Here is a 19,752-nt window from a genome sequence, read left to right on the forward strand (position 1 = left end):
AATGAAATTATGTAGAACATGTTCTACAAATTAATCTGTGGTTTGCTTGTTAGATTTTCGTAATAATGGGTAGGTATATAAAATTAGATAGGCGCAAAGATTTGTACGAAAATCTTTCTTAAAATTCTTTTTCAAAAGTCCCTTTTTTACGGAGAGCGTTTTCTTATACACTCATATTTCAAAATTAGATTTTTATAAGATAAAATTACATTCAATTCCATCCAATATTCGTCTGGAAACGCGTCCGGTCCGTGTCTATAAAATTAATTCACTATAGGTACGAATAACACTTTAATTATATTAGGCATTATAGGATACGGTCTATATTTATAGGTATACCTATCTAAGATAAATATCTACAGTTTGGTTTGGTGGCTTTTTATCTAAAGATTTAAACTAAAATACCCGGTCTATTTTTATATTTTTGCAGTTTTATTTATTTAATCGTAAAAAATTTAATAATTTAAGATTAATTTTATTGTGACTGTTCGACTACATCACTCCATGAAGATGCGTGATTTAAGACTTGCGTGTGCCTTTGCTTATTCTTATTAATACCTAGATTTCTACGCTTTAAACAAAAACGGCAAAACTGACTTTCTCGTGTATTCGCGGTGTAACTTTTCAAGATCAAAACTTACCTACTACTTACGTATTTTCTAACTTAATCTTAGTTAACTTAATACTTAGTGGCTTAATCAGACATTGGTACTGGTTCTGTTGGTAATTAAATTTTAGAGTATTCGCATCCTCTTCTCACTAATGCAATAAGAAAGGGACAGACAAAGTGTGACAGTTTTAAATTTAATTTAGAGCTGTCAAACCTCGTGATGCTATAGCTGCCAGTCGCGAGCCTATTGTGTAAGAGTCTGTAAATGTAAAATTTATGTTCCGTCCTTATTTAGCAATATTGAAAGAAGGATGATGCAGATACTCTTTTAGTTTAGAGAAAGAACAGAATCGGCGCCACTGACGGTTAAGGGTGAGAGAGGGTTTATTCTATCTCTATGTAGTAGGTATCTGCTATTATACATATTTTGTGCCCGGGCCTCTGGGCATTGGGAGGGTCCCCAAATCTTTATTCTACGCCGCATCTCTATAGTCTTTGGGATTTCTCTAATAAGGCTGAAATAAAAGCACAGAGTAAGGACGACATATAGAAGTTAAGTAAGTACTCTAAGTTTATATAGCCCTCGTAAAAGATAAAAATTGAAAAATTACCACCATCTTTTATTTAAAGGTAACAAAGATTTTCCGCTCACTTAGCTCGCGCTTATGTTCCATCATTATTTTTTTTTTTCTTCTGTAATCAAGAAGAAATAAATTAATTTACATTTTTTGGCTAATTTTATCACCTTTTTAAAAGCGAAACGTATTGTCGTGGTTGGATAGATAAAACTAGCTACTGGAAATAAAAAACTAGAAATATAGAAAGGCTGTTTAATAGACTTTATTGGGATTTTCTATTATCATGACCCTGTTCCAGGCCCAGTCCCGTACTAAATACTGCTGTAAAAAAATATACCGAATCTACTAATCTAACTAACAACGTACTCGTAACTTATCTACTAAGGCCGTGGGCGTGGTAAACACGAGGCTTCTCTTCCATCTCTAGTTATTTCTTTCTCACTTAGAGACAAGAAAATCGCACTGATTAGGCAGTTAAACTAAAAACTAGGAACGAGTTGGCGAGTAACGCGAAGCGAGTGTGTTATTGGGATAGTTTTGCCGCTGGGCTGTGAGCGAGTGTGCGAGTGTGACGGGCGAATATTAGACTGTTATAAGCTTTGTTGTGTTTAACTTGGCTTGGGCTGCAATCTGCAGGACTTTTACTTATGACAATTGCACAAATTAGACACCTACGCTTTATGCAATATATTACACGCATCTTTCTCATTCGTTTCTCTCTCTCTGCGTCGTATCCCTCATTGTTGAGGGTCGTGATCATAAATTGTGGGCGTTTTCTTAGGATAGTGGGTAATCAGGTCCTCCCGCATGATTTATTGTGGTAATAAGAATTGTACCTAGTTTTAATTATTATAATATGGCTATCTTTAGGTTTAGATGTAAATTGTGAATGAATCCTAATAAACTTAAGATATTGTGCTAAGTAAGCCGTAATTATAGGCTAAAAGCTGTCTCTATTTATGATCCCAGTTATAAAGTTTAAGATTTAGGTTTAACGATTTCCGCCCATCGATTTAAATCATCACAATTATTCATTTTTGTGATATTCATTATGTTATACGTCCTCATGTAAAATTTTGTCCATTTTTATTATTAAACTACTCCTAAGTAGGTATGTATATCCATTGTATAAAGTGTGTTTGCTATCCTTTTTTCTCTGATATTTAAAAAAAAGGATGGCAATTGGCAATATATTTTTGTTCTTGAATATTTAAAATGTTAGAATACGCAAGAATTCCATCTTGATGTTATTAAATTAGAAATCATAGTTCAATCGATTTTCAAAATTTTCGTCCAAATTTTCGGGTCTCAAGATTAAAAATATCTAACCATCCATTTAAGAATAACATTTTATTTTTAAGGTCATCTTAAATTATAGATTAGACATGTCTAGATTGAACATCATGGAATTTGTTTTGTACCTACTTAAGCTACTCCTCTCTCTACTATCTATATGACCCTTTATAAATAATTTACACGCTATTTTTGTATATTTCCTTCATAATTTAATGTCTATAAGCAGTGTCAGTATAATTCTTCCGTCTGGCGCAAAAAAGACCTGACCACTCAGAAAGTTGAATACCCAAAACCAACTCTATATGGGTTGGATCCTATCTGCATCACATGGTCGAATTTTTTACTTCTTTTAAAATTGTACAAAACCGGCCAAGCGCGAGTCCGACTCGCGCACCGAGGGTTCCGTACTCGGGTAATTTTTTCGACGTTTTGCACGATAAATCAAAAACTATTGTGCATAAAAATAAATTAAAATCTATTTTAGAAGGTGCAGGTAAAGCCCTTTCATATGATCCTACCCCACTTGGTACAGTTATCTTACTTTGAAAATTTAAATACATTTTAATTTTTTTTTTATTGATATAACCACAAATTCATGAATTTCGGATTTCTTCCTTTACTTGTGCTATAAGACCTACCTACTGCCAAATTTCATGATTCTAGGTCAACGGGAAAGTACATGGGGGTTTTCTTGACAGACACATCACACGACGGACGGACGGACGGACAGACAGACCGACAGACAACAAAGTGATCCTATAAGGGTCCCGTTTGTCCTTTTGAGATACGGAACCCTAAAAATACTATGTATGCATAATTTCAATAAGTGTGTTAAGCGTAAGTCAAATTCCAAGTTCCCACTGTCTTAAATGATGTTTTGTCTAGACATGTAAATTTATAATACCTAATATAATAAGTATAGCGGATTATGTTAGTAGACGTTAAGCATTAGTCCATCACATAGGTATAGTTAACGGAATAGTTTTAAGAAAAATCTTTGTAAATATTTTAAATGTTTCTGTTGGAAGCTCAAGGGCTAGTTCTGAAAATGTTAATTACAATAAAATTATCAATTTAAATGTTATTTATATTGGTGTCATTATGTTTATTTACAGTCATTATTTACGTGTGATCCTTAAACTCTTAAACTTTACTCAGTCATAGAGCAGCGCGTACCAGACCTTCGTTATTTTATAAAAGCTGAAAGTTTCTCTGCGTATTGTCTGTCCCCAACACAGGGAGGAACGATCAGCGAATATGAAGTTCGGATCATGGTGGCTTTGGGAGATAATAGGTAATAAAGGTGTAAAAATCTTACATCAAAGTATAAAGTCTAATTTTCAGGGTTTGTTGTCTGTCTGTGTCTGTCTGTCTGTTTGTCTGTCCGTCCGTCCGTCCGTTCGTCGTGTCTGTCAAGAAAACCTCTAGGGTACTTCCCGTTGACCTAGAATCATGAAATTTGGCAGGTAGCTAGGTCTTATAGCACAAGTACAGGAATAAATCTGAAAATCGCGAATTTGGTGTTACATCATTAAAAAAATGTGTTTCGATTTTCAAAGCAAGATAACTATAACAATTGGGGTATCATATGAAAGGGCTTTACCTGTACATTCTAAAAAAGATTTTTATTTATTTTATGTGTGATAGGTTTTGATTTATCGTGCAAAATGTTGGAAAAAATACGGAACTTACAGTGCGCGAGTCTGACTCGCACTTGGCCAGTTTTTTATACTTTGTTTGAATAGTATTAGAAATCACATCATACTTCTAAATACCATCACAATGCGCCAGACTCTTTTCTTTTTATTGTACAAATAGCTTTGCTAGTAATTTAATAAGTGTGAAGATTATAATTATTCTGATACAAATAAATAAATAAATCTCACAACGTATTGCGATTTCGAAAGTTGAATACCTAGGTGCGCGTTGCTTTTTCTTTGAAGCGATTTCTTGAATGCACCTAGTATAAATAGGTCGTTTTTCTATAAAATTAAAAAGTAAGAATTATTTTTATATGATAAATAATTGAAATTGTTCATCCATTATTTATTTATCAACCTTGATGTGCAACCAAGACAGTGAAACTATGGACAAAAAATAATGTTTGAAATCATAAAATATAATATTTTATGAACAATTTATGTACTTGATCTGACCAATATTAATACCAACCGTGGTTGCAAAGAGAGAAAATTTAGTCGGCACTTACCAATAATTATTACCTATTTGATAAAGTAAGAATTATTATCCTACAAGTAAATGAGAATATTTTTTTGCTATTGTATCGAGTAGGATATCAAATGAAAGAAAAAAAATCTGAGTTCATGAATATAACTATTGTACAGTATTACAAGTAGGTAAGTGTAAATTAAAAATTTATAACACCCCCGACAAGTGAAGGTTACAGTAACTAGAAAAGAGCTGATAACTTTCAAACGGCTGAACCGATTTTCTTGGATTATAGCTAAGAACACTCTCGATCAAGCCACCTTTCAAACAAAAAGAAACTAAATTAAAATCGATTCATTAGTTTAGGAGCTACGATGCCACAGACAGATAAACTTATAACACCCCTCTTTTTGGGTCGGGGGTTAAAAATACAGCGAACCTGTGGGTATGCAGACATTACAGCTGAGCTGAGAAGTAGGAACCTCGTCTCCAATATAGCTACGAGAATGCTACGAAAACGAAATTCGTGTGGAATGTATTAATTAATTTAAAGCTTATTACGTGGTTTAACAACATTTTTTACTGTAGATAACGGGTACTTACCACGATTAATTTAGTCTTTTTAATTGCTGATATTTTGACTCAGTTGCGTCGACTCATGCAACTGAGTCGAAATATCGGCAATTAAAATCACCAAATTAACCGTGGCATGGACCTGTTAACTACAATATAGAATATGTAGAAAGATCAAAAAGAATTATTATTATTAGTTAATTCACTAGAAAATATCCGTCTGAAATAAAATATATGTATAAAATAAGCATAATGACACCAAATCAATACACAGGAGCATAGGTAGGTACAATAAAATGTTATCAAAAAAATATTATTTTTTGTTTTCTTTTAATTCGTTTTTTGTTACAGTTGTTAGTAACATGTTGGTACCATGCAAATTAAAGAGGCAATAAAATAATGGATATAATGGATTTTTATTTTAATTTACTTTTTTGTTAAAATTATTATGATATTATTTCAACTTTATAAGCCATACCTAGCACTTTAAAATATACTTAGTAGGTATACCTACTAATCTCAGATAGGTATAGGTAGGTAGGTATAATTGATGCGCCTATTTCTTGGATCAGAGCTACGAAAGCCGGTAAGTCTAAAGTTTTACTATTTGTGTATAAAGATCCCATCTACCTGATTAATATAAGACATAGGTACCTACTCAAGTCAAAACACCAAGCTAATATCTATGTCCCTCCTGTTTATGGTATTGTTTATGGAACTTATATTCATACTTACTAAAATGATGTTTTTAATGCAAAATGTTTTCGAAGTTCAGGAACTAGCAATAACACTCAATTTTTTTTATAAAGAATATTAGTCATCTAGTGACTAATAGATATTCCCGTTTCCCCTCAATCTAAGCTGGTGTAAGGAGTAGGTACGACAATAGTGCAACGGGTGGGGTTTGAACCGCTGACCTTTCAGAATTCATTCCGCTCCTCGATCGTTGAGCCATTGAGGCTCTTGCTTATTAGCGCTGGAAATACAAAAAAAAATATACTAATGCTACAATCATTTTAAAAATTAACTTGAGGTAGGTGCAAAGTCATATTTAAAAAAAAGAGTAGGTATTGTACGTTCTAAAAATGAAAAGTGACAGCCCAAAATGTTTTTGTTATACCTACGACCACGAATGACATAACAATAACACCTTGTTTTTTAAAACCATGAGATTTCATACACAGTTTTTGGGGAAACAAAATATATTTTTGGGTTTACAAAATAATGACCGCCAAAGGTTTTAGCAAATGCCTAGCATGACTAGGGAAATCAACCCTCTATGCGTGTTCTGAGTTCTGACTTCTGTCATACCCTAGTAGGTAAAAGTAGACCAATTTTTGACGTGACAACGTCTTATAATTCGATAGAGCCGGCTGCACGCACGAAAAAACATGACTCATGCGGCGTTACCTCGCTCTGAGGCGTTCCATGTAAGGCTTGAAGTGCAAGCGAGAGCGCGGAACGAGTGACAAAGAAGCACAATCGGCCTTTGTTGTCACGTTCAACTATCGTCAGTAAACCGACTTTACAGACAACCAATGTTTTTAAAGTGTAAAAACTATAAAGTTTTGATAAGTACCTAATATTTAATATTTCTATGGTATAAACTAAATATCTTAGGGCCTGTTTCACAACCCCCAGATAAAAATTATCTAACAAAATATAAATTTGACGTTTTGAGTCCTATTGGGAATCTGTCAATATGTCAAATTTATCCGTTAGATAAAGTTTATCTGACGGCTGTGAAACAGGCCCTGAGGCAGTCAAATTATTCTAGTGACCGACAAAATGTTTAAATAAACATATTGCATTAATAACATCTTACAACTTTTAATTGATCAGAGATGCACTTTTCAGTGAACATGCAATAATATTATTAAAAAAAATTAAAGGATTAACTATATTAAATTTAATAGAACTAAAAACCTTTCTCATTAATTCTGAGAACAGACCCGTTCTCAGTAAGCAATGCTATGGGTTGATCATTATTATGATGATTTAACTAAATGGAGGTGCAGTAGGTACAGTATGTTCTGTTTTTAAGTTCACCTTTTGACAATTAAAAGTTTATCTACTAGGTATGTTCGTCGACAACGTTTGGAAGAAAATTATGTACCTACCATAAAATTATGTAACTCACCATTATAATATTGTATAGACAAGTTTTAACTATAGTTTTAATACAACTTGTTGTATTTACACAGGAAATAGGTGAAGATTTTATTCTACATGAAAATATTATGATGTTTATTTATTTGTCAAATAAACGTTTTCAATGATCGATTTAACGTTGTTTTTTTACACCTTTACGGCATAGAAATACCTAAAAATCTGTCGATCATGTAAAGTAAGTATCTACCTGGTACAACCTAAGTATCTATCAACAATATCACAATCCACAGTTCACACTAATATTATAAAGGCGAAAGTATGTGTGTATGTGTGTTACTCCTTCACGCAAAAACCACCGGACGGATTTGGCTGAAATTCAGAATGGAGATAGTTAGATAATTATCCTAGCATAGGCTACTTTTTATCCCGGAAAATCAAACAGTTCCCACAGGATTTCGAAAAACCTAAATCCACGCGGACGAAGTCGCGGGCGTTAGCTAGTTGCCAATACTCTATCTGCTCTATGGTCTACGACTAGGTAGGCACCTACTATCTACCTACGCGCTACGTGTAAATTGTAAAAACGACCGACTTATCCTGAGTTACTATATATAATTATAGAATACCAGTATACTTCTTACCTAATTGATAAATTTATAAATAAAAACGAAAGTATCAATTCTTTTTAGTTACTAGTTATTGTTGAAATCTTTGCACAATTTTTGCACAAAAACAAAAACTACCTATGAATTGGTGGGTAGTTGTGCAATAAACGTGACTGCATGAATAATTCTTGTTGCAACGGAAAATATGTACTACACTGCAAGGATACGAGTTTTTTAAAATTAAACAATAAAATCATTCAATTCATTTCATTAATCAGCGCCATCTACTGTAACTCATTAGTATTAGATTGGAATGGATGAACTACGCAGTGCGAAGTTGTTAGAAGGTGGCGCTAACTACTCTAACAAGTTTGGCAGTTAATACATAGATGTCGCTATACACTAACTTACAGTTTGTATTAAGAGAGAGTTGTAAAAGAACGTAAAGTTTACTAAATCTTAATATCTTTTCATACAAAAAAAGGTAGTAAAAAGTATTTTTATTTTACTGAATTTGTATTGAAATAAAAAATGACTATCTATAGAATACCGCAAGATATTTTTTATAACTGTAGTTTGTAATTGTCACTGTCAAGTGTCAAGTCTATTTTGAAAGTTGAGATTTTTGTTTTTAGGTTATATTATGACTTGTGTCTGTATTTTCAATTTTATTTAACTAATTTTTAAGTAATTATTTCATGACTTATTTTTGATAGATACTGAAGGTTTCGTTTTAAACTACGATGTGACATTGATGAAATTATTCAACCAATTTTTTGGTAAACAATGGCTGAAACAAACATCAATGAAACTATTGGCAAGTATCAACGATTTATCGACGATGTTCTCAAAGAGGATTTGCGAATATTACATTTGAAGTTGCAACAGATAAACGCGGAACTAACAGACCTCATACAGCAGAAACATTCGCTCAAAGTTATCACGGATAAATCGGTTCATCCAAACGGTTTTAAGTCGCAGGTAAACATTGGATGTAATTTCTTTATGGAGGCCTCTGTGACTGACACGTCTAAATTATTAATGAATATTGGCCTGAATCATTATTTAGAGTTTTCAACAGACGAAGCTTTCAAGTATTTGGATGCTAGAATAAAGGTTTTTGAGCAGAAATCAGAAGAAATATGCAATAAAGCAGTGGAGACAAAGGCGCACATAAAGTTAATGTTGATTGGCATTGGGGAATTGGAAAACCAGAAGAATGCCAAAAACAGTTAACATTTGATAGCAGAGTGAAAGCAGTTTTTAGTATCATTGTGACAAGCATATAATGAATGATGTATGATGTACATCAAACTTTGATGTACTCAATCTTTATCAAATCATGCCTTAGACCTTAGTTATTTTTCCAGACCACTTGATGTATTCATATGAAGTTATTTTTATTCTGATATTATGATTGATGTAAGTAAATATTTTAGTGAAGGCTAAGATGGTTGCGGGCTAATTAAAAAAGATATGACAATTGTTATAAAACTTCCTACCATCATACTGAAAGACTAAATTAATTAGTACAGTACAAGTAATCTATGCTTTATTGTACAACATAAAAAGTTACATTATTCAATAGGATATGAGCATAAATAGGTCGCATTCTTACTAAAATAGTGATCTCTCACAGACAACTTTAGGGTAGATTCAGTAAAAGAATCTACTGCTAACTGGCCTGTGGCCTTTAGGGTTGTAAGTAAGTATGAACGAAGCCTTCCCTCAAGAGTCTAGATGGACCAGAGAAAATATAGGAATCATAAGTCCAAAACCGGCATTGCTGGGAAATAAAACTAAGGTAAACTTATAAGATCACAACACCACAGTTCAGGACAGTTAGGGAACTTCTAACAAAATGTTGAGGCTTCATACTTCAAATCTCAAATTAGTTTCATGTTGTCTTTTTACACTATTATGTAATAATGTTTTTATTTTATTCATTTATTATGATTTATGGTATTCTATGTTGATCTTGCTGAGAAAAAATCAATTAATATTTATGAATTCTTATTTTTACAATGAATAATGTTCCGTATCTTAACCTTTAAAAGTTAATTTTGAATTATGAAATTTTGTTTTACTGCCTATATTATATTATTATTTAAATTGCAACCTATAACTATTTTTTTAAAGTACTAATTACTTGTACACATAGTATGCGACAGGTCGAAATGGCAATCGGGGAGGGAGCGCCCCACACACCAGCACAGCCCCTGCGCTAACCCGAAGCAAGCGAGCGCGGGTGACGTCATACCCCGATTGCCATCTCAACCTGTCGCGGACATAACTCCAGCTTACCTATACAGCATGTCTCAGTAAATAAGATTGTATTGTAATTATCTAGGTAAATAAGATGAAGTGTAAGCAATGTATGTAATTTAATTAAATGGATTGTTAAGTAATCTTGTTTTTTTAAATTTCCTTGTTTTTAGGGTTCCGTACCTCAAAAGGAAAAACGGAACCCTTATAGGATCACTTTGTTGTCTGTGTCTGTCTGTCTATCTGTCTGCCCGTCGTGTCTGTCAAGAAACCTAAGGGTACTTCCTGTTGACCAAGAATCATGAAATTTGACAGGTAGGTAGGTCTTATAGCACAAGTACAGGAATAAATCTGAAAACCGCGAATTTATTACATCATTCAATTAAAAAAAATGTGTTTCAATTTTCAAAGTAAGATAACTATACCAAGTTGGATATCATATGAAAGGGCTTTATTTTTTACTTTAGGCTTTACCTGTACATTCTAAAACAGATTTTTATTTATTTTAATGTATAATAGTTTTTGATTTACAATGCAAAATGTAGGAAAAAATACCCGAGTATGAAACCCTCAGTGGTCGGTTTTTTTAACAGCACTGCAGTTCTAAGCTCAGGCAGTTAAAATGAAAGTTTTAAGATATTCACTCTCTCTAATTTAATAGTCAGGGCAAGATATTTATTCTATCTAATTTAATAGTTAGGGTCTAGATGTAAGTCTACACTTTAAGTTAGGTTTGTCAACAACTCAACTTATTGCTAACTAAGCTGTGAATCTGTGATCAACACTTCAAAAGCTATCCAAAACCAAAATTGACAGCCTCTTCAGACTAATATAAGAGTTGCTTATTAATATTTATCGTAAAAGTGCTCGCGTAGCTGTCTCTAGGTACTCTCTACACTTTAGCGTTCAGGTAGGAGGTAAGGAAAGTATTGTTAACATACGAAGTGAGGGAGATTTCGGTATGATCCTGAATCGACGATATTATATCAAATACTAGCTGATGCCCGCGACTTCGTCCGCGTGGATTTAGGTTTTTCGAAATCCCGTGGGAACTCTTTAATTTTCCGGGATAAAAAGTAGCCTATGTGCTAATCCAGGATACTATCTATCTCCATTCCGAATGTCAGCCAAATCCGTCCAGTGATTTTAGCGTGAAGGAGTAACAAACATACACACACACACACACACACACACACACACACACACACACACACACACACACACACACACACACACATACAAACTTTCTCCTTTATAATATTAGTGTGAAGTGTGATGTGATTAGGCTATGGTGACGTGGAATCAAAGAAAAATAGGGCTATTAGCGTCAAATGTTCTAACCTATTTACCTGAATAGTCAAAACACGCATAATAATAATTTTATAGTAAGTAATTAAAAGTTTCGTAAATAGACTACGCCGTAGCACATAAAAAAGAATAATTTCTAGTTGTGCCAATATATTGGAATTTTGTTGATTTTTCAATAAAATCGATACCGGTAACTAGGTAGCTACTTAGCTATTGTAGACGGTATTCTTCTTTGTTAACCATTGTTGGACATACACTTCCTCACGTTCACGCCATTCTTCCCGGTGTTGGTGTCTGCTGAGCCTCCTCCGTTTTTCTCGCAAACATGGTGATGTCGTCGGACCAACGGGATGGTTATGTTCCAACGTTTCTGTTACCAGTACGTGGTCTCCATTCCAGTAGCAAGCAGGTCCATCGGTCATCTGTGGTCATGCCCTGTCCAGATCTATTTCGACCTGGACACTTCTAAAACAATATCAGTTAGTTCCGCTCTTTTCCGGATTGTGGTGTTTGACACATAGTCAAAGAACAATATGCCTACCCAGCATGGCCCGCTCCATTGTAAGTATACGTTGTGCTACTTGCAGATTTGATGTTATTCATTTTGTCAGCGTCCATGTTTCCTAACCGAAGAAGTCATGATTGGTAGCACACATTACCTACTCGAACCAATTATCTACGTCCATCGCCTGGGCTGTGACACACGGATGCGGTCATGACGTAACTTAGAGGTGCCTTTAAGACATTTTGTGGTTTCTATGTTACACAAGTGTAAATTAGTAAAAATTTATAACACCCCCGACAAGTGAAGTTACAGTAACTAGAAAAGAGCTTCAAACGGCTTAAAGCTTCATAAGCGGCTTGAACTTTCAAACGGCTGAACCGATTTTCTTGGATTATAGCTAAGAACAATCTCGATCAAGCCACCTTTCAAACAAAAAAATTAAATTAAAATCGGTTCATTAGTTTAGGAGCTACGCCACAGACAGATACACAGATACACACGTCAAACTTATAAGACCCCTCTTTTTGAGTAAGGGGTTAGTAAAATATTTTCCGTACAAATAGGATTATTATTAGAGTGTATGTTTATGTATATAGGTACCTATGTATATAATTGTATTGATTGACTCTTCTTACAGTTCGATTGCTAAAAGAGATCAATGTAGTGATAAGGTCGCCCTTTGTTTTAAGTCTATCCTATATTTTATTGCTGTAAAGATTTCAAATTAAAATACACAGATACACAGATACACACGTCAAACTTATAACACCCCTCTTTTTGGGCCGGGGGTTAAAAAATAAATAGGTAGGTTACGCGCGGAAGTAAGCGTAGCACCGCAACCGCTAAATTTTTTGTTAGGGGATGCTTATAATTATTATTATTTATGCTTAAGTGATAATTGAGATGCACTTTTCAATTAAGTAGGTAGTTCTTAAAGATCAGCAAGGGAGAAACATGCTGCACTAAGCGTTGTGGACAAATTAGGCTCAATTTGAATATTTTATGCGTCTCAAGATTGATAGGGGAGCGCGTTAGGGACCGGTAGGTACTTGATAAGACAACTTGAATGCAATTAGCATCATGATTGATTTAGGGCTGTATGCCTTAGCTTAGAGAGTGTTAAATATTGAAACGCTGTTAATTATTTTTTGCATATTAGCAATTTCTGATTCTTAGGGGTTTCAGAACCTGTGTTCCTTACACAGTTGTAAGTCGAAGCTGTTTTGAAGACATGTGTAGGTACCTACTGTGCAGTATTGTTTACATCCAGATTCTAAAGGGAACTTATCGTTTGCAAGAATGTTTTGCGCTGGGTTTGGGTAAGTACCTACCCGCCTAAATTCAAAAATAGGTAAACACCTATGTGATAAATGGATGAATTTCCCCTCCCTTTCCTCCGATTCCTTTTTTACATATTACTATTTCGATAGTCAAAGTCAAACTCTTATCTTCTAATTAGTTCCAACCTTGGATCTCTTGGACGAATACTTGAACCTTTAAATAAATTCTTCCAAGTTGGATCCTCTTGTTTGAAATGAACAATTATGAGATAGAGAAAGCATGTGGTCTTGCTGCTGTCCCCTATCGGTCCCTATTCAAACTTTGAAGAACCAGACCAGACAAAAAGTTGCCCGTCTATTAAAGAACTCTTATTTTTGAGATAGTTTTCAAGGTTTTGCAGAGATGGCGCTTTTCTATTAATGCTGTTTTACCTTTCTATTTGGTAGCTCTATCCAAGGTAGACCCCACATACCAAAAACCTATTATGGGATAGTAAACCCTATAGGAAGATATATTTACCTTCCTATAACAGATCAGCAGGACTATACTCTACTCTGCATACTATGAATAAAATACAGAATAAGTATTATTATTCGTAGATCTACCCAGTAGACCTGTATTTACTCTACCGCCTTTTTTTCGTATTTTAACTCAAAAAGGAAACTTTAGACGAAAAAAAAAACTTGGTAGGTTAACGTTACGTTTAAGTAATAATGACCGCCAAAGTTTATAACAACTAAGTACTTTATAGCATAGATGCTAAACCTTGATAGCTGCGCCTCTAGATAGCATGTTCTGAAATGTGTAAGTATTTATAATTTCAGTTACATGTATTAATTTTTCTATGGGCTTTCAGATCATTATATTTAAAAAATTCTGTGTAACGTTGATTTAACAAGTAATTTAGAATTAGGTTAGCATTGGAAGGATCGGGGGTATAATAAATAAAAGACGGTGTTCAAATAAAAGCTTAGCTTTATTACTCGTTATATTCACGAAGAAACATCCCTCAGTGGTATCGACAAGTCTCCATGCTGATCATGTATGTCTACTTTACTTATGCTTTACTTTTTCCTTTGATTTTCAATTTTGTTTCAACATATTTTAGAACCGCCAATTGTTTTTACCAATATTATGAACGCAATTTGCAACGATCTGCCGGTCGTGAGACTGTTAGATTCAATTTAGATTACATTTTTACGATTTACTTTATCTTCCACAATACTTCCACTTTATGTCTAAAACATTAAACAGTGGTTAGATCCTAAACATTCACGGACAAAAGACACACGCTCGAAAATATAAGCATTATGACAATGTGATACATTATATTAGTGTTGTATTATTAAGAACCGTAATAATTAATGTAGGTTAGGTTAGTTTCGTGACATTAGGTATGATTTGTCTGAGGCCCACAGATTACAATAGTGACCCGGTTGCAGCCATTCTAAGACAAATACCAAGGAATCGTTTACATCTTTTTGTTTCCACTTTTCACCTTAAAAATGCATTTAAAGTTATCTTTTTACACCCAGAACCATATAAACATCTTTTAGTTATTTATATATTTTTTTATCTATATAACCGGTAGCCAGGCCGCCGCCGCGCCCTCGCGTCTCTCAACTTTTTATTTACAAATGTTTAATGATCCTAAACGTTTAATATCCGATACTATTCTTAAAATTAAATACAAAAAACGCATGACATTCTAATTTACCTAATGTCCATTTTTGTCATCGCTATAATTTATGAAATTTTGATCTTTACACCAACTTTAGAAATATTCAATACAAAAATACTCTTTTGAATAAAATTTTATACACGACTCATTATATCGTCAACGCGGGGTCGGGGCGGCGGCGCGGGCGCCTCGAAAGAAAAGCTTTGAGCCTCGTAACCTTAACATTTGAAATTTGTACTAAATATATCGAAAACAAGCGGACGCGGGCCCTTGTTACTTAGCCGAAATGCGAGGATATCGAAAACAATGCCTAAACCCTAGTCGAATTTTAATTTTCCTTAACGACAGCTTGTCCGTTTTCCGCCCAAACCGAATCGATGCGGTCGAGGAACGGCGCGGAGAACAGACAACGCTTCGCTATTACTTAGTTAATTAATTTTGTTTTTTTTTTCTTAAATTTTGATTCTAATTTTATCACCGGCACCGCGTCCGCTCGCAGTAATTTACAAATATATTATACGAAACGGTGTCACACGGACTGCGACTCGTCAAAAATATAATAACAACGAAATACATATAGTTACTCGTACATATAAACGCATAATACGAAATGAACGTGTATCGCTGTTACGAATGAAGACCACAAGGATATTGAAATTATCGTTTATTTTACTACTACATATTATATAATATATACTCTCATATACAAAATTACGAACGCTCAGATCTTCCTGGACTCAGTGTGTCTGACAGATTTTGGATAAATCTTCATGTCTTCATATATACCGTCGGGCGTTCAGGCTATTCTTACTTAATACTTACTGAAATAAGCATCGGCAGTATTTGTTTTTCAGATCCTAATAGTACATCCGTGCTCAATTTTGTCATTATTTTTCATATACGATAATATATAAACGAATGATACTTATTTTATAACTAACTAATTTTCAGCTTTTTTCTTATTGAATTTCTTTCGTATAGAAAAGTTGATACAGCTATTTGGTACATCTAATGTTTCCTAACTCCAAAAAATGAAACGCTACACAATATAGAGTCTACTACAATTTCCAAAATTTAGGAACCATAATACCCAAACGCGAAACCGAATATATTATACATATATATTGTTTTTTGTCTTATAATCAATTTTGAAAATAATTAGATAATTTTATTTTATATCGATATTCCAAACATTTCGTAGACGGATTCAAAAATATTACTAAAAATGTAAAGGAAAAACGTTAGTTTATGAAACTTAAATAAACTATTATCTAGATACGAACTGTCGAAACAATCAGAGTTGACATCGCCAAAAGGACAATTCTTTATAAATCTACAATACATATTTATATATAGTTACAAACATGCGTTTCAAAGTCACACCGAATTTTGTACTTTTTTCTGTGGGTTAGCCCCATGATCACTGTGGACTTAATACTTCGATGTTTCAAACTTGAGTCTTTACATTAAATTAGAACAAATTGTCAACCGATAACTTACAAGTGACACGAACACGAAAATCGATTAAAAATCGGCTCGATCGAACAATAATATATCCATTGTGGTCTTATTACTGTTGCACAGTGAATCACTCAAGTATAAAATCCGGACTAAACAATTCTTATTTCCAGAAAAATCAAATATCATTACAATGTTCTGCTGTTTACTCCTACCTTGCCAGAAAATATATTTCAAAAAAACGGCTCCAAGTATCTGCAAATTACGGCATGTCGGTTGAATACTGTTGATGGGAAATCAATATATTTCTATTGTAATATGTGTGTGTAGCCTGCGTTAATCGTTAACTTGTTTAATATAGATTATTATTGAAAAATCTATGGAGAGATTGGAATAACGGATTCATTACTTACTATACAAGGAATTACATAGGTATACCGAAAGTGGTCGGAGTTTCAGAGCTAATAAATAGAACTGCTGTCTATACTTTTAATGCTTCCTAGAAGTTCCTGTAAACGGTTATATTCAATTCCATTGTCAATTCAGTGTGTTCTGCATCGTGACCATTCGTTAGCTCTGAAACACCGCGGTTATGGCAAGAACAAAACAGGTAACATTAACAAAATACAATTTCAACGTAACATAGAACGATTTTCGTTCATGAATAAGCCCAGCGGCGACTGCGTTTGCGTACCGACGCGACGAACCGACGAGAAATCGAGAAAATCAACCCGGGCTATTGCTGTGAAAGATTGGCTGTATAAATACACTTCGTGAAAGTGTTCGGGGAACGAATTTCGAACTTAAAACCGGTGCATCAAAGGAGGGGGGAGGCTGCGTGTCTATACTATGTGTCGATGTCTTAAAAGGTATCGTGTCATCACTCACACCTAACCTGAACACTACTCTAAGCATACCAGTCGACGCCTGGTCCATCCTAAACTGAGGTACTCTTATATTATTGTAATAGTTCAAATGGTTACAAATGAAACGTTAACAAAGTGTAATACCAAATGAAAAATGCTTACACTTGCTTAGCTAGGGCCGGCCGCCCGCCCTGCACGGCTACGTACCGTGAACTGAGGATGTCTTAAGATTCTGTACAATTCCGCAAATCAATTCACAATTGCCATTCTTCTATTGAGCCTTAATAAATACCGTTAGCACTAAGATAGTTTTACTCGTAACTCTTCTGTATTAAAATTACTGTATTTATGTACACGTCGCTATACATCTCTGTACAACTATCTATCTTATTGTGAATTATCTATATAAAGAAGCGATAAATGATAATCTGTGAGAAGTTTTCTGTGGAACCGAGGATGTGAACTGAAACTGTCTCCGCGTCGCAGGGTGGGTGGCCGGCTTCTACACGTTATAACAAATACATCAAGTTAGCGGCGGACTCGAGATTGCTTCTGAACGACCTGCGCCATTAATTCATTTTTATTCGGTTTTATATTGTCGGGTAGATACCTACCGTGCCGTCAATTTGTTGCATCGTCGGTCGTTCGGCGACAAGCTTCCAATCCGCCGCGCTACATATATCTACGAATCAAACTAAGTATTCTTCTATAGTATAATAGTAATGTGTGTATGTATACTGTATGTTCGGTACGGCGAACTGAATGCGTGTGTGTCGGCGGTGCGCGGGCGCCGCGCGGCGGCTTCGATTGGGCGAGAGGTTCTATTGAGGGCCCTTTTGTATTAATTTCTTATTATTTTTTTGTAAAAAATCAATATTTTTGAAGGCACTTCTGATCGGACGAGGTGGCCCAGTGCGTTTGAATGGTTCGATTGACGTATGGTCGGTCTGTAGTTCGGTGAGCTGTAGATTTCTGAGAGGTATCGGTCTATTGTTAATGTTGCCTTCAACTATTGCGCCAGTTCGGGGGTGGACGTCGTTGCGAGGGTGGAGAGTCGCCGCGATGCGTCCGCCTGCAGAGCGTCCGCGCCGCAAATCCCTTTCAAATATTTCAACGGTTCGAAAAGGAATGCCAGTAAAATACGTTGTGTGGTTATATGTATAGGATTATAGATATAGTGTTTAAAAGTTTTACGGTCGCTAAAGTCATGAGTATCGTATATTTTTAAAAATTAAATATCAAAACGATGCGGCGACATCGGACGCCCCGCACTCGCACAGCACAGCTGCGATGCTGTGTCGGAGCACACGCATTTTCGGAATATAATATTTTATCTAACGAATAAACTTAACCCTATGTCCGGTGCGAGGCACTCTCGCCGATGGTCCGGACCAACTGAACACTGCCGAACGATGCCGAAATGTGTAAAATACAACCAAGGATGTTTACTTTAATCGAAACTTAAGATGTTTACAATATTTTTTTTGAATTTGGTATCTGTTTATCTTTATTCTATTGAAAAATCTGCACGAACTTATAACCGGCTATCAGTATAAAAATAATGTTTAAATTCTTTGTCTGTGGATCGAAAAATAACCCTGCTCTATTGTACTAATGACTATGGTTAACGTTAATTATTCCTAAAATAATTATGACGAGGTAAAGGTTGACAATTCTCGGCCGCGCGGGGCGCGCCTCAAAAGCAAGTAGTACGGGAAATATTCAACAAATAAACTGTTCTCCAAAGGTCGAGGAAAGGGCAAAGGACGGTCAAATAATAAAAAAAAACAACAAAACATTCAAAACTTAAGCAGTTAATATATTAATCGTTTTTTTCCTTAAATAATAAATCAATAAATGATTTTAAGATATACATAACTATAAAAACCATTTACGATAATACTTAATAATAATATAATAATAATTATATATAGCGAAATATATTATGTGCAGAAATAAAATTCTAGGTGACTTAAATTTTCTCTTACTCGTATAACCTAATGAATTTCCTAGTAGAGCGCGGGCCGTGGCACGGCGGGGTAGCGCCTCGTCGCGCCACGGCGCCGCCACGTCGCTCGACGTCCAACGTACAAATTCAATTTTCAATAATTTAATTAAACTTTTTTTATCAATAATTTTGAATCTGAAGGCCTAAATGCGAGTGTCGTAAAATTTTGGTGTGCGAAACAATCGTCCAATGGATTTTTTTTTAATTTTGTTAGCCGAAAGTTTTGTGTGCGTCGAGTCGAGGTGGCGCTCACTCCAGCTGCTCGAGGAAGTTGGGCGACTTGAAGTACTCGGGCACGGGGTCGTCGAGCCGCGAGATCACCTTGTAGATGGACTTCTTCCAGCTCTGCTCGTTGTCCTTGCCGCCCTGGATGGCGCGGAAGAACTCTCTCAGCGTCTGCTCGACCACGTATCTGAAGTTCGGCGGAACCTGGAAAT

General features: G+C 34.9%; 2 protein-coding genes across 6 annotated transcripts in view; one reads left to right on the forward strand and one right to left on the reverse strand.

Annotated features, from left to right (window-relative positions):
* The first annotated feature begins 8,557 nt into the window (after positions 1-8,557).
* On the forward strand, positions 8,558-18,498 carry LOC123875178 (protein UXT homolog). 2 transcript variants are annotated; one of them, XM_045920871.1, is made up of 3 exons: positions 8,558-9,175; positions 9,456-9,460; positions 9,508-10,351. In XM_045920871.1, the coding sequence occupies exons 1-3, from the start codon at positions 8,730-8,732 to the stop codon at positions 9,546-9,548; spliced, it is 492 nt and encodes a 163-aa protein (XP_045776827.1). In that variant the 5' UTR covers positions 8,558-8,729; the 3' UTR covers positions 9,549-10,351. The 2 variants fall into 2 exon arrangements, with proteins under 2 accessions (XP_045776827.1, XP_045776828.1); XM_045920872.1 differs by lacking the exon at positions 9,508-10,351 and adding an exon at positions 18,486-18,498 and having other exon boundaries at positions 8,558-9,477.
* The window catches only part of LOC123875174 (homeobox protein prospero), a 147,834-nt gene continuing 142,341 nt past the window's right edge, over positions 14,260-19,752 (reverse strand). For all 4 annotated transcript variants that reach the window (XM_045920858.1, XM_045920859.1, XM_045920860.1 and 1 more), the window contains one exon: positions 14,260-19,744. In XM_045920858.1, coding sequence (XP_045776814.1) covers positions 19,565-19,744 — 180 coding nt within the window. In that variant the 3' untranslated portion in view covers positions 14,260-19,564. The remainder of the gene's footprint in view (positions 19,745-19,752) is intronic.

The sequence above is a fragment of the Maniola jurtina genome, chromosome 19 (assembly GCF_905333055.1).
Source record: "Maniola jurtina chromosome 19, ilManJurt1.1, whole genome shotgun sequence".
In the NCBI taxonomy this organism is placed as follows: domain Eukaryota; kingdom Metazoa; phylum Arthropoda; class Insecta; order Lepidoptera; family Nymphalidae; genus Maniola; species Maniola jurtina.